This window comes from Giraffa tippelskirchi, chromosome 9 (assembly GCF_054371585.1).
Source record: "Giraffa tippelskirchi isolate mGirTip1 chromosome 9, T2T-mGirTip1v1.2.pri, whole genome shotgun sequence".
Lineage (NCBI taxonomy): Eukaryota > Metazoa > Chordata > Mammalia > Artiodactyla > Giraffidae > Giraffa > Giraffa tippelskirchi.
In genome coordinates, this window is record NC_137283.1 from 15806305 (window position 1) to 15821863 (window position 15559).

The following is a 15559-nucleotide window of genomic DNA, read 5'->3' on the forward strand; positions in this document are numbered from 1 at the left end:
TGAGTACTCAGGTGAGGATGGGCAACTCAGGTCTTAAGGTCACATACAGGGCTTTGGTAGTCAGGAGCTCTGTTTTCATTAGGGTCAAAAGCCAGCTAGGAGTTGCCATTTGAAGGGGGTGTTTCTGGCAGCTGCCTTTGGTATTCACATGTCCCAAACTCAAGGGGCCTATGTATCCAAATAGCAGTCTCTTTTTGCTGTAGACTCCAATGCTCACAGTAAGTCTCTACGATACATAGCTCCAGAGCTGGCAAGCATCATCGGTTCCAATGACAGGGCCCATGCCAACCCATCTAGCACAACCTCTAGAGTCTGCTGCTTCTAGGAGCCCCATTCATAGATGGCTGCCTTGCAGGTAACCTTGACATAAAGGACATTTGATACCTGTTGCTTCTGATAGTCAAACAGCCCTAACAGTTAGTTTCTTTCTTGTTGGTGGAAGCTGCCAAGGACAGCGGCTTTTGGTTGACTTTATCAGTAATTTTCTGACTCCTCTGATGACTCGCCCAGGTAGCTCACAGAAACTGCACTTTTGAGCAGGTCCTGCATCTCATCAGGGCTGTCAACCCTTCTTGCGTGTCATAAGATCTATGACCTCATGTAGGGACTGGTCAAGGCCAGCTTGTTGCTCAGATCAGTAATGAGGATGTCAACACAGTGGATGAAAAGTAATTCTTGAGAGGGACTTCCCTGCTGGTCCAGTGGTTGGGAGTCCTCCTTACAATACAGGGGACGCAAGTTCAAGCCCTGGTCAGAGAACTAGGATCCCACATGCTGAGGGACAACTAAGCTTACACGCTGCATCTACTAAGCCTGCACGACAGAACTATTGAGCTCTCAAAACACTTTTTTAAAACAGGTAATTCTGAGGATAACTGGGTTATTGCAGATCGAAGCCTACCACTGGTGGCATATTGCAGGAGAATGGAGGTATTGCTAAGACTGAATTGCGTCCCCCCTAAATTAACAGGCTGAAGCCCTAACCTCCAATATGACTGCATCCGAGTTGTAAAATGAGAAATGAAGACAAAGAGTGTGAAAGTGTGCTTCTTCTTCAAGACAAAGGAAGAATAACTCTAAAAATGACTGAGATCATCAGGGTTACCACTTTAGTTTCAGACAGACCAGACAACTCCCACAGAATTCACAGGGGCAGTGCCACTCAGAGGTTTGGGAGCAAGACTCCCCTAGAGCTCTGATAAGCTGGTGGATCCTGAAGGTGGGACTATCACCCCTTATCCTGGAGAGCAGGGAACTGAGCCAAAAAGAATTATTCTCAAGCCTTAAAATCTCACTTAACTAAGTTTTGAACTTTCTCAGGACCAAGCACACTTCTTCCCTTCAGATTTCTCCTTTTTGGAATTGAAATGTGAGATAATATACATTGGTCTCTGCCCCTAGTTCCTAGCACAGAGCCCCTTAAGTCCTTGTAATTTTCTAAGTAGTAAGAGCACCAGGAGCACCTTTTGTTCCTGACACAGGTTTCCTAAAATCTTTGTAATTTACTAAGTGATAGGAATATTGCTTTATTTATTTTTTGGTCGCACTGTGTGGCTTGTGGGATCTTAGTTCCCCAACCAAGGATTGAACCTGACCCATGCCTCCTGCATTGGGAGCACCGAGTCTTAACCACTGGACCGCCAAGGAAGTCTCATCTTTCATCCTAATAAAGCAACTCTGTGTAGGCTCCCAGATGAGGGCTGGTCACAGCAAAGACAAAACCATGGTTAAAGCTTGAGATTTTCAGCTCCCCCTGCTCCCACCCCGTTCTCTTGATAATGGAGACGCCTTCATGATGAAGCCTCCATAAACCAGTAATACCAGGTTCAGAGAGATCCTCAGAGGGTGACACATCCTAACTCCACAGAGACAGCAGCTCTTGTGCTCGGGACCCTCCTCATACCCTTTTATAAAAAAAAACAACAACAGTAAATATAAGTTAACTATTTTCCTGAGTTCTGTGAGCCACTCTAGCAAATTAAACCCAAAAAGGGGTTGTTGGAACCTCTGATCTACAGCTGGTTGGTCAATAGCCCAGGTGATAACCTGGGCTTGGAACTAGTGTCTAAAGTTGGTAGGTGTGTATCTTGTGAGACCAATCCCTTAACTTGTACAGTTTGACACTGCCTCCAGTGTCAGAACTGGGCTAAATTGTGGGACACCCAGCTGGTGTTGCAGAGAATTAATGTGGGGGAAATTACCCACACTTGGTGACCCCAAATGTCAGAAGGGAAATGTTCTGTGTGAATAGTAAAGAAGACACAGGAGAGAAACACAACAGGGAAGGACTGTGGGTTTTTATCGACATCCAATGTCTACCCTATAAACACCCAGAACTGTATTTGGGAAGCATATAACCTGTCTGGTTTTACAGGTTCACAGCTGAAGAATTGCCTCAGCTTGAATTTGACCCATATCTGACCTAGATAATGTTTAGATGTGACTTTGGACTTCAGACTTTAAACCTAATGCTGAATTAAGACTTTGGGGCTGCTAGGATGGAATTAACTTATTTTGCAAATGAAAAGGACCTGAATTTCGGGAAGCCAGAGGGAGAATGTATGGACTGAATGTCCGTGTTTTTGAAATTCATGTGTTAAAGCCCTAATCACCATAATCCACCTAAGAGTGATCCTATGTAGAGCCGGACTTTGGGGAAGTAACTAGATTAGTTTATGTGGGTAGGGCACTCATGATGGAGTTAATGCTCTTATTAGAAGAGGAAAGGACTTCGCTGATGATCCAGTGGCTAAGACTCTATGCTCCCAATGCAGAGGGCCCAGGTTCCATCCTGGGTCAGGGAACTACATCCACGGGCTGCAACTAAAGATCCTGCACACAACAACAAAGATCAAAGATCCCACATGCTGCAACTGAGACCCGGTAAAGCCAAATAAATAAAAACAAATACTGGGAAAAAAAAAAAAAAAGAAGAGGAAGAGACAGCTGCTCTCTTTCTCTACAATATGAGGATATAGCAAGGAAGCAGCTGGCTGCAGCCAGGACTCAAAAGGATTCGTATCAGAACCTGACCATGCTGGCAACTTGATTGTGGATTTCCCAGCCTCTGAGGAATAAATGTTTGTTAAGCCACCACTCTGGCATTTTGTTACAGCAATTCCAACTCAGACAGCTGCTAAAGGTATGTCCCTCCCAATCCCCTTCCTCCCAAAAAGGGATCAGGCCTAGTCATCTTTACTCTTCAAAGAACATCTCCCTTATTATGCAAACTCTTCCAGGTAATAAAAAAGAAACAAAACTCCCAAATTAATTTTGTGAAGCAAATTGAATCTAGTTCTGTATTTCAAAAATAAAAGATACAATCACCATGAGAAAACAGATTTTATTCCAGGAATGCAAGAAAATTTCAATTATTTGGAAACCTGCCAACAAAATCGATACAAAAAGAGTAAAGGATAAGACCCATTAAATTTTACCAACAGATTGTTAAAGTTTTTGACAGAACTTAGCATCCATTCCTAATGAAAACTTAAGTATGACAACTTCTTACAGTACGTGCACACTACATGTCAAGTACTGCTTCGAGTGCCTTACACTTATACACGAATTTTATCCTCAAGGCCCTATGAGGTAGCTCCATTTTACACATGGAAGACAAAAGGAAGGGCACTCATGATGGAGTTTATGTTCTTATTAGAAGGGACTTCCCTGGTGGTCCAGTGGCTTGCCCAAGATTACACACCTAAGGAGAGTGATGGAGGCAGGATTTGAACCTAGGTTTCCAGGCACAAAATCTGTGCTCTTTACCACTATAACACATTGCTGCTTCTAAAAACAAGAATACAAGAAAACTTTCTTAACACAGTATTTATCAGAAACAATGAGGATGAACCACATATATAACTGTGACATGCTGAAAAATCTTTCTGAAAATTAGGAACAAGACGGAATATGCCTGTTATTCACTGTTCAATTTTTTTTATTTTTTTTAATATTCGTGCTGATGTTCAACATAAGTGGCATACAGATTGGAAATTAACAGAACACTAATCGTTACTGTTTTATTGTATACCTAGAAAAGCTAGGAAATGAAACTAAAAAATTCTTCAAACCAAAATTAATTAAACGAGGTAACTGGATCCAGGTAAAATTTTTTTTAAATCAGTTAACTTTTAAAATACTAGCAATAGCCAATAGAAATTGAGGTGTAGCTTTCAAATGTAGCTTCTTTTCTTCAACCAAGAGCCTGAGTTGCTTTCCTAGGAAGCAAGGATATTCATTTCTATTGAGAACCTACTGGTGCTGCTGGTCAGCTCACAGAGTTATGAGCAGTGCTGGATCTATCCCATCAGAGACTCAGTGTGGTAGAGTTTGAGCAGAACCAGAAGATATTAAATTAAAACATTCAACAGACAAGAGTTTCTACTTAAGATATGACCAGCCACATTCAAATCAGAGTTGACAGCGGGACCCCTGTGTTCATATGGGGTCTCCCCTGGAACCTGGGAGTTTCCAAAGTAAAAAACTTAAAAAAAAGCAAGTCCTGGATCTTAAAGGTTCAGACTGGCAAACAGGAAGAAAAGCTTTTCTTTGCAGAGAACACAAGTGGTGAAGGTCTAGATTAAAGCAAGTTTTAAAAGGGCCACACTCAAGAGGTAGGAAGAATGACTCAGTCTTAGAGGATGACTTTATATAAACACTAAAATGGAGGCGGTGGAATAGAATAAGGAAATATCTCTATCCTTGAGAATATGATTGTGGCATGCATAACTGAGTTAGATATTAATTCTTTTAAAAAGTGAAAGGGAATTCCCCAGCAGTCCAGTGGTTCAAGAAGTCCAGGACTTCATGCCTTCATTTCTGAGGGCACAGGTTCTATCCCTGGTTGGGGAACCAAGATCCTGCAAGCTGCCTGATGCGGCCAAAAACAGAAAAAGGAAACCTATAAGCACATGAAACATGTAGTCCTTATTTCCCCAAGAGGAGGAGGAGGACTGCACTGTTACTCTAAAAATCCCACCTTTATGACCAGCAGCGAGAATTTGGAGATCGTCCCTATTTTTTTTTTCTAATTTTTTTTCTTTATGGTAGCCACACTGTGTGGCATGTGGAATCTTCATTCCCAAACCAGGAATCAAAACTCATGCCCCCCATTTTGGGAGCTCAGAGCCTTACCACTGGACCACCAGGAAAGTTCTGGGATGGTACACATGGAACAGGTGGTTCCAAGTAGAGATCAGGATGAACATACTTATATAGAAACCTTAACCTAAAGTTTCTTGCTGTCTTAGAGAATCATGTCTTAAGAAACAGACTGAGCCAGACCTGAGTGCTTCTCTCCAGTGTGAGTTCGCTGGTGGTGATTGAAAGTAGAACGCTGACTGAAGGCTTTCCCACACTCGATACATTCATAGGGTTTCTCTCCAGTGTGAACTCTTTGGTGGACGGTAAGTTGTGAGCTATCACGAAAGGCTTTCTCACAATCTTTGCATTTATAGGGCTTCTCCCCAGTATGGGTTCTCTGATGTACCATAAGGCTAGAATTATGAGTGAAGACCTTTCCACATTCATTACATTCATAAGGCTTCTCACCAGTGTGAATTCGCTGATGAATAATGAGGTACGAGTTTTGATTGAAGGATTTTCCACAATCATTGCATTTATAGGGCTTTTCACCGGTGTGAAGTCGCTGATGTCGAGTGAGACATTTACTCAGACTGAATGCCTTACCACACACATTACATTCAAAAGGTTTTTCTCCAGTATGAATTCGCTCATGGTCAGCAAGTTGAGAGATCTGATTGAAGGCTTTCACACATTTGCTACACTTGTATGGTTTTTTCCCGGTGTGAAGACTCTGATGTCGAGTAAGACATTTACTCCGACTGAAGGCCTTGCCACATTCATTACACTCATAAGGTTTCTCCCCAGTGTGGATTCTCTGATGGTCAATAAGATTTCTGTTAGAACAGAAAGCTTTCCCACACTCATCACACTTGTAAGGTTTCTTACCAGTGTGAAGTACCTGATGGCGGATAAGGCTTTTATTCCGACTAAAGAGTGCTCCACACTCATTGCATCCATATGGTTTCTCCCCAGTATGAGTTCTCTGGTGGTCAAAGAGTTTGGAACTTTCGTTGAAAGCTTTTCCACATTCATTACATTTATATGGTTTCTCCCCAGTATGAAGTCTCTGGTGCTGAATGAGATGGGAGCTGTGGCGATAGGTCTTTCCACAATCACTGCATTCATAAGGTTTTTCCCCTGTATGGATTCTGAGGTGGACAATGAGCTGAGAGGTCTGCCTGAAGGTCTTGCCACACTCAGAACACTCAAATGGTTTCTCTCCAGTGTGGATTCTCTGATGCCCAATGAGGTGTGAACTCCAATTAAAAACTTTGCCACATTCATCACATCGATATAATTTCTGTCCCTTCAGAACTCCCTGATGTTCTGAGAGACCAGAGGACAGATCTAGATGTCTCCCAAGTTCCTTATATTCATTACATCGATTCTTTGTAGATTTCTTGTTATCCTCCTGTGTTATCTCTAAGAAATCACTTACCAGTCTGCTTCCTTCTTCATCTGAGGGTTGAACTTTTAGTTTCTCTAAAGCTTCTTCACAGGCAGCCCCAGCTTCTGGTCCTCCAAGAATCAGTCCACAGAGTATGCCTGAGGTCCTCTCAGCTGACTTAGACTCTTCAGAAATGTCCTGCTTCGGAGACAACTGTGAACTTGCCATCCTGTTTTCACCTGCTGCCAAAAGACATAAGAAAACAACTGTCACTCACTTCTTGTCCTATTGAGGAAATGAACTGTCAGGAGTCTATGTAGCTTAAAAAAAAAAATTCATATTGAGGGTAAGGAATAAGGAGACACATTGAGAACAGGAGGGAAAAAGCAGAGCTATCAGGACAGAGGGATGTCAAGCCAGCGCAGCTAGGTGAACGGGCCAATTGAAAGGCAAGAGACCAGACTGTAAAGCACAGTGTGATCTCCAGAAGTCACTTAGATGTCATGTTTCCTTAGTAAAATGATGAACTCTCGGGTCCACTCCAACCATGACACTGTATGGCTCCACAGTTCACAGCAAAGATGCTGAGGAGAGTGGTGGAAAATACTTTAAACTAAATATGAGAAACATGTAGGCAAACATGAGAGTTGAAGGGAAATGTGTATTACGAAGGCATGATCAGGAAAAAGTGCACAAAAAGGAGTGATTCTGGTATGAAAGAATAGTAACGGTATTTGGAGAAGCTATGGGTTCAAAAAGGCTGGGCAAAAGTACTGAAGGAGAGAGTAGAGCTCTAAAATTGGTGACATCCTAGTCTCTGGAGCACTGGACTAGGAGGTGCCAGTAGGCACTCCTATGAAAATTAACAAAGGCAATAATTTGAAATACATATCAAAGTACATGTTTTGTAGCTTGATAACCTGGAATCATAGTGAGACTGAACAGCTGAGTTTGCTTTTGAATTCTAGAATTTAATATAAAAGCTGGGAAAGGCAGAGCATCCATGGTCATAGGTAAACACAAAAATATTGGTTCCTTTCAATCACATCTTAACCAGGCCACAAGCCATCATACCATTTTGGCATATGGAAAATGAAAGGTATCTGGTCCCTTGATTCTAAGCCCACCCTCCAGTAGGAGGGTGCCTACTGGTACCTCCTAGTCCAGTGCTCCAGAGACTAGGATGTCACCAATTTTAGAGCTCTACTCTCTCCTTCAGTACTTTGCCCAGCCTTTTTGAACCCATAGCTTCTCCAAATACCGCTACTGTCCTAGACCAGTCAACCCCAGAACCTCCTCTGACAACAGCCCCTTTCAGGAAGCAGCCCTGCCCTAGTCTTTCTGAAGGGGAAGCTGAGAAAACCATGTTTTGTGCAAAGCAACTCAGATAATCCCAGGATGGATGAGGACCAGGACTAGGTGACTGGACCAGGGCCAAGCACCAGACTCAAGTGCACCTTATTTATAGAGTAGTCATCAGCTCTGGGTGACCTGGGACAAAGTTCTGCCCAAAGAAACATGATATTTAATGGCTGAACCACCAGTGGAGTCCCTTTCCACATAAATTCTGAACTGAAAGTAGGATAAAATGAAGGAAATTACAAGTAGGAGCTCAAGTTGAAATGATGCATGGAGAGAAGAAATCCATCAGGAACCACAGCAAACAGAATATATGAGGAAATAGGAAGTCTAATTAAGAAAGAGCTTGGAGGGGGACAAAAGATTCAGAGTAAAGAAAATGGCTATCAGTGGGAACAGAAAAACAGATACACAGGACACAGCTGTCTTACAACACTGCTGTAAAAATCCCTTCACTTCTGCTGCTGGGTTGGGAAGATCCCCTGGAGAAGGGAAAGACTACCCACTCCAGTATTCTGGCCTAGAAAATTCCATGGACTGTACAGTCCATGGGGTTCACAAAGAGTTGGACACGACTGAGCGACTTTCACTGTCACTTTTCTGCTGCTGAGTCTCCCAGGTCCCCACAAAGCTTTGATTCCCAAAGCCTGGTCTAGCTGGTGAGTCTGTTCAGGGTTTCCAATCCTTCAGTCTTATTCTAAGTGACTTAGCTCATGACTTATAGTAACTGAATGGCTCTCTATTCCTTCCAACTACAAACTCTTAACTAAACCAGCTCACTTCCATTAACATTAATGGAATGTTAACAACTACCAAAGTGAGTGATGATGTAGAGATTCATTATACTATTCTCTCCATTCTCTTTATATTTTCATAATTAAAAGAATAAGAACATAGCAAAGAAAATGTAAAGAAAGCAGACTCTAAGTTATTAGGGAGCAGAGTCATTACCCAATGGGGCCAGGCTGCAGCAATTTTCCAGCATGATGTTCCAGTATAGGGCTCTCTGGCTGAGTGCCGTACCTTTCCACTTCTTCAGAGTACAGTCCACGGACAGAAACTCCAACTCTGCAGTCTCCTGGAATGACAAGCTTCTACTGCTCAGGGACATTCGCAGCCTGAGGGACAGGGTCAACAAGGGTACCAAGACAGGGTTGAGACCCTGGTGGCCAAAGGGGTGGGGGGACAGAAAGAAGCTGGGAGGACACATTAATAAAAGGACAAGTTCAGGGTAAGATAACAGTCCATGAAATCAGTGGATGGGACCAAGTCCAGGGGAGGCAGTTAAGAAAAGAAGTCACGGAAGCAGACTCTGAATGGGCCAGAGCCCTGGAGATGAGGTCGTGCTATTCCTGGGCCACAGACTCGGAACCCAGGAAGCTCACCTGGGGGCTGATCATCTGAAAAATTCACTGGAAATTCAAAGATTCCAGCAAAATGAAAAAAAAAAAAAAAAACCTTGAAAAATAAAATTAAGTTGAAGAACTCACACTTCACAATTTCAAAGCTTATTTGACAAAACAGCACTGATCAGGACTGTGTGATACACACACAGATCACTGAAATAGGTAAGAGTCCAGAAGTAAACCTGTACATCTACAGCTAATTTTTTTTTTCTCCGGCTGCACTGCGTAGCATGTGGGATCTTAGTTCCCCAACAGGGATTGAACCTGTGTCCCCTGCATTGGAAGGACAGAGTCTTAACCACTAGACCACTAGGAAGTCTCCTAAGGTCAACTTACTTTTTAAATATATTTAAATTTATGTATGTATTTTATTTGGCTGCACTGGGTCTTAGTTGCAGCATGTAGGATCCAGTTCCCTGACTAGGGATCAAACCTGGGTCCCCTGTATTGGGGGCATGGAGTCCCAGACACTGGACCACCAGCAAAATCCCCATCAACTTATTTTTTATGGAAGTCCCAAGACCACTCGAAGGGGAAAGAAGACACTTTTCAAAAAATGGTGCTGGGGCAACTGGATATACACATACAAAAAAATGAGGTTACACCTCTACCTCAGTCCATATATGAAAATTATATGGACAGTAGGCTTTGGCACCTGTTGCAAATTGGCCCCACTGCTCTGTGTACCAAATCATACATGACAGATAGCTTCCCCTGAGAGCATGGAACCCTCCAACTCCCACCACTTTCAAGCAAATTTTTAAAAAATCACTATCTTCATCCATGATTAAAACAGAGACCATCATCTCCTACATTTGCTACAAATCAATACCTAGTCAATGTCTCCTGGACTCAGTGAGCGCTGGGAGGACTGATAAGAGATGACTGTCAACTGAGACGGGAAGAAGGCTCATACCGGAATGCTTGTCACCACCCAGATAAAAGAAACTGCAGTGCTGTTACAGGGTCATGGAGAGTCAAGTGAAGAACTACTTTAGGATTGCGCATGATGAGGAAATTGAAGTTTTGGCAGAGAAATGAAGCTTTGCTGTGAAAGAAAAAGGCAGGGCCTTTGCCAGATAAATTTGCAGAACAGACTGGGGAAGAGAAAGATGCTCAGGTGAAGAGAAATCCAGGAGTAAGATTCAAGACAATGAACTGGAGACCAGAGAGAAGTATTTTGAAGAAATGTACCAGCAGGAAATATAAAGCACTGACATATCTTAGTGAAATAAGCACCAAACATAAGCCTCCAAGCTGACCTGTTGTGAAGCAGCTGCTACAGAAATGTCCAAGGAGGTCAGTGAAGTATTTGTAAAGAGATGATGCGAAGGACCAGCAGAAAAATGATGGCAACTGCCCGTGAATATGGCAAAAGAATACAGTCCTTTGAGTCCAGCCTCTGCAACCATGAACATGGATAAAAACTAATGACCGCTTCTGCCATGAGAGGACAAAGCAGGAAGGCCATCTATGAACCAGGTTCTCACTGGACACCTAATCTGCCAGCACCTCGACAGTGGACTTTCCAGTCTCTAGAAATATGAGAAATAAATTTCTGTTGTTCATAAGGCATCCAGGCTATGGCATTCTGTTACAGTAGCCCAACCAGATTAAGACTTTGAGAGAGCTTTCTTTAAATTTCTATTTATCAAAGTCCCAGAGTTAAGCCTGGCCTGGCTAACACATCTCTCTGTGAACCAATCACTGTGACAAGGTGATAAAATGCTCTGATGGGTCACATCTGAGTCACTATCTGTCACTGGAATATCCTGGAATGGGAACTGAGTACATCAAAACCTCAGAAGCACATGGACTGACAGTGGGGACAGTAGTTCTCTCCAAGTTGAGGTGCTATAATCAAAAGAAAGGGGCCTGTGTGCCAGACAGACAGAAAGAAAATAGACATTGCTACCAAACCAACTTGGGTCCACTTGCTGGATGCAGTAAAGCCAACGTACTGACATTGGGTTGTGGTGAAGGAAAGAGCAGCATTAAAAAAAAAAAAAAAAAGCTAATGACCTCCTGGGCCTTTCAAAGTCTGAATGAAAGCCTCACAGCACCGTAAATAAAGATGGAGGCCAGTGAGCTGAAACTTAAATTCAGGTATCCTAATGCCTCTGGGTTCCTCCCAGGTCCCAACCAGCTTTTGAGGACAGAAGAAAATATCAACTTGTTAAGATGACACTATAAATGTAAGCCCCCAGGCTGGGGAGCAACCTGAGATGGATCAGGCCTCTTCTCCCCAGCTTCATCCCTTCACTCAGTTTCCTGGAAAAGAACCAGGAAATCCCTGGGCATTTTTCAGGAATATTTTCTTCTCTCACTTTGCTTTAATACCAAGTAATTCTTATTTCCTTTTAAAATCCTCTTAAATAAGTAGTCTCTTATTCTTATGTTTTTCCTGCCAGTGAGAGGATATGTGCTGTGCTTAGTTGCTCAGTCGTGTCCAACTCTTTGTGATCCCATGGACTGCAGCCTGCCAGGTTCCTCTGTCCATGGGCATTCTCCAGGCAAGAATACTGGAGTGGGTTGCCATTCCCTTCTCCAGGGGCTCTTACCAACCCAAGGATCAAACTCAGGTCTCCTGCATTACAGGCAGATTCTTTACCAACTCAGCCATCAGGGAAGCCCCCAGTGAGAGGGTAAATAAGGTTTATTTTATACACTGATAATATGCAAACTAGTTTCTAACACAATTAGAAACTAAAGTAAGACTGCTTCTAGTACACACTTAAATGTTAAAATCTTATTTATACCAATTTAGAAATGAACTCAATCTAGTGCCCCAAATTTGATTTTTCAATACCACTTCTACAAAAAATGAAATCAAGGATCCTTGCAGAAATGATTCATTCCGGGGCTGGGGAGGTGAAAATAAAAGACAAGTATCTTGTGGTGCCTGAAAATCAGAGAAAGACACAAAAAAGGATGGGAACATGTAAGGGGAAACAGGAGCCAACTTGAAAGATGCCCAACGGCTGATGCTAGAATAATTTATGCCACAAAATAAATAACAACACACCTCGATAAACTCCCCAAATAAACACCCAACATCACACACTGATGTAACTGATATAATTAAGTAAATAAACAAGTGGGAGAGAAGACACAACTCTTCCTCACAAAGGATTCCAGTTAATAAATGTAGAAGAAAAAAAATGAAAAGCTCCTAGGAGAACATCACAATAACAACTGCTGTAGGCAAGATCCACCAAGAAATGCTAATTAGTAGGAAAAGCATATTTCTACGCAAAGTCTCAAAGTGTCTACCTCAAAATAACTGCTAATTACAAAGGAAAGACAGTAACTTTACAATCATTAAGTCTTGGCAGAAATACTGGATGAAGAGTAACATCACCACTAAGAAGACATATGGACGTCAACCTCAATCTAAGCAGGAGAACATCTGACAAAACCAAATCGAGAGGGTCAGTCTAAAATTACAAATATAAAATACTTCAAAAGTGTCAAGAGTGTGAAAAACAAGTAAAACTGAGGAGCTGTCACAGACTGAAGGGGAGCTAGGAGACATGACAATTAAATGGAATGAGGGATTCTAGACTGGATTCTGAAACAGGAAAAGAACATTAGCTAGTCAGTGAGGAGCTCTAGATAAATCAGTAGTTTAATTACTAGTACTGGACCACTGGAAATGTCTCAAGTTTGATGACTGTCCTATGGTTATGCATGATATTGCCGTTAGGTAAACCAGGTAAAGATACAAGGGAACTCTACAAAATTCTGACAGTCTCTGTGAGTCTACAATTATTCAAAATAAAAAGGTTTTCAAACTGAAGTTTGAGTTGTTACTGTGTTTATTTCTATCTAGAAATAGTAATGTCTAGATACTAAGGATTAACTTGGCAATAAGGGTATTGAATAGGGGCTATCCAGGTGGCGCAGTGGTAAAGAATCCTCCTGCCAATGCAGTTGATGTGGGTGATCCCTGGGTCAGGAAGATCCCCTGGAGGAGGAAATGGCAACCTACTCCAGTATTCTTGCCTGGAAAATTCCACGGACAGAGGCGTCTGGCAGGCTAGAGTAGGACATGACTCAGCATGCGCATGCACATACACACACACAAATATTTACTGAGCACCTACTACCTTCTTAGACACTATGGTCTCTGCAGTGAATAAAGCAGACAAAATGCACTAACTTGAGTATCTTATAAGAAGACAGACAATAAGATAAAGACAGTGACAGGTGTTATGTAGTAAAATAAAACAAGGAAGGAGGCTAAGAGGCCTAAAATCAGGCAAGGGAAAGTATAAGCTCAAAAATTCCATCTAGGGAACTCCTTGGGGGGTTCAGTGGTTAGGATTCAGCACTTTCACTCCTGAGGGCACAGCTTCAATCCCTCGTTGGGGAACTAAGATCCTGCAAGCTGCACAAAGGGACCAAAAAAAAAAAATTCAATCTAGAGCACATAATGACTCATTTGAGGGACCTTTTTCAGACTGTTTCTAATATTAAAAACACTGAGGATTATAAAGCAATGAGTTATATTTTATTATATCGTCTGTATTTTTGCTCTGGAGCATGACATCACAGAATGCTCACATACTAACATTCCTGGATACCAGGAGTCACAGAACTGTGGCACAGTTACCATTTTTCAGTTTTTGTCAGTTTCCCTTCAAAACAGTCCCACAGTCTTTTTGGCTTACTTTTTGAACCAAAAGCTGTCTGCCTTTCTTCAGCATTAAGAACCACATGTCAAAACAGTCTCATTTGTCAGTTTCTGAATATGCACACAGATATTCATGTGTGTAACAAAGGGAAATTCCGTGAAATCCTTGAGCAAATTACTTCCTTGCAAAATAAGAGACCTAACATTAAGGAGTTTTTAGTTTGGAACTGAGGCAGGCTGGGACCTGGGACCCTTTGTTCAGTGCTTGCACCTGAACAAACGTTTCCTCCAGCAACGAAATACAAAGAAACTATAAGGGTCTAAAAATAACTGCGCACATCTGCAGTTGGGGCATGTTATGAACGAAAAGCTACAAAAAGACCAAAAACCCAACTGCCACTTCTGAGGAGCTGGGAGCAAAAGCAAAGTATTGCCCAAGCACCCTGCACACATCATCACCAAGGAGGTGGGTAGACCACCTAAGTCACCCCTCCAGCCAGATCCCTGCCTTTAGGTAAACCAGGTAAAGACCCTTATTCTGTGTAAGGAACCCCCCTCACCCCCTAGGAAACAAACAAAGGAACCTGTTAACTTGTTTTCACTCCCTCCTGCTGCCGTATAAATTCCAGTAAAGCCTTGACTGAATTTCAACTTTTATTAAGGAGACCAAGAACTCCAGTTCATAACAAAAGTCCAGCCAATTTGAAAAAGAACAGTGTTCTTTTCCTTGCCACTACTCTTAACTTAGTAAGGAGAACATTTTCTTATTTCTTAGGTCTATGTAAGTCAGAAGCCAGTAAGAGTGGTTTTAGGTTAGTGCTGTTACTTGTGTTTAAAAACTGCATTTTATACATACTACTCTCTATTTTGAAAACAGAGATAATCACCCTAATGAAGCTTTTGGTATTTTTCTGCACAAATGTCATTTGCTCAATTTACAGCTTCATACAATGTCTACTATAGGAAACTGCAAACAAAATGTTTAATTATAGCTGCAAATATATGACTCAGTGGCGTCAAAATGCTCGCAACAATTTTAACCAATATATTAAATGCATTCCAGAAATTGAAGACATCATTTTCAGAAAGCAATAGCATGAATGTGCTTAATACCACTTAATTATACACTTTAAATGGTTAAAATGGCAATATTTACCATAATACAAGAAAATTTACTACAACTGTTTTGCTATAATACCAAAAAAATTAAAACAATAGTAGAAGCCTGTTTTCTAAGAAAAAATATATACTCGTATAAGAGTTTGCTAAATAATGCACAAATTTTAAAGAGTCAGGGAGACTCTTTAATTAACGGATTGTGATTACTTTTCCTTTTCTTACGGTCACCCGACTCACCTAATTATCTGTGATGAATATGCTTTCTTTGCATAACTGGCAGAGGAGATAAAATTCAGAAATCATTACTTCAAATTCGCGCCCCGGACGCCTGGAGCACCGAAGGACAGGCAGATATCCCCTTACCCGGGCTGGTTGATCTTCAAAGCCAGATCCTTGCCAGGGCGCAGCCTCCAGGCCGATCCTCACCCGCCACTCCCGGGGAACTCCGCACCCGCACAGTAACCCCCACCGCCTCCACCGTCGCCCCGCTCACCAACTCCAGAGGCCGCAAAACTCTCAGTGCTCTGACTACTCGACCCATCCCACTCCACACTCTTCTAGCCC

The 15559-nt window shown here is 42.1% G+C and overlaps 1 protein-coding gene and 1 long non-coding RNA gene across 11 annotated transcripts; one reads left to right on the forward strand and one right to left on the reverse strand.

The window, feature by feature from the left end:
* The first annotated feature begins 631 nt into the window (after positions 1-631).
* On the forward strand, positions 632-2930 carry LOC145520711 (uncharacterized). The gene is made up of 2 exons (XR_014064746.1): positions 632-859; positions 971-2930. It is a non-coding gene; the product is annotated as an uncharacterized LOC145520711 (long non-coding RNA).
* A 393-nt stretch (positions 2931-3323) lies between these two features.
* Positions 3324-15559, reverse strand: LOC145520700 (uncharacterized). Of its 10 annotated transcripts, none has more exons than XM_081527841.1 (4): positions 15489-15559; positions 15233-15268; positions 8786-8912; positions 3324-6714 (listed from the first exon to the last, which is right to left on the reverse strand). In XM_081527841.1, exons 3-4 carry the CDS (start codon positions 8817-8819, stop codon positions 5264-5266), a joined length of 1485 nt encoding a protein of 494 aa, XP_081383967.1. In that variant the 5' UTR covers positions 8820-8912; positions 15233-15268; positions 15489-15559; the 3' UTR covers positions 3324-5263. The 10 variants fall into 10 exon arrangements, with proteins under 10 accessions (XP_081383967.1, XP_081383964.1, XP_081383965.1 ...); XM_081527838.1 differs by having other exon boundaries at positions 3324-6717; XM_081527839.1 differs by having other exon boundaries at positions 15359-15559.

Bases quoted from the DNA above. Each gene is read 5' to 3' on its own strand.
- LOC145520700 (XM_081527832.1), bottom strand. From the start codon at position 15,536: ATGGGTCGAGTAGTCAGAGCACTGAGAGTTTTGCGGCCTCTGGAGTTG. The intron at 8,913-15,488 runs GTGAGCGGGGCG...TTGTCATTCCAG, and splicing joins TTTTGCGGCCTCTGGAGTTG to GAGACTGCAGAGTTGGAGTT. The intron at 6,718-8,785 runs GTAATGACTCTG...GTCTTTTGGCAG, and splicing joins CTGCAGCCTGGCCCCATTGG to CAGGTGAAAACAGGATGGCA.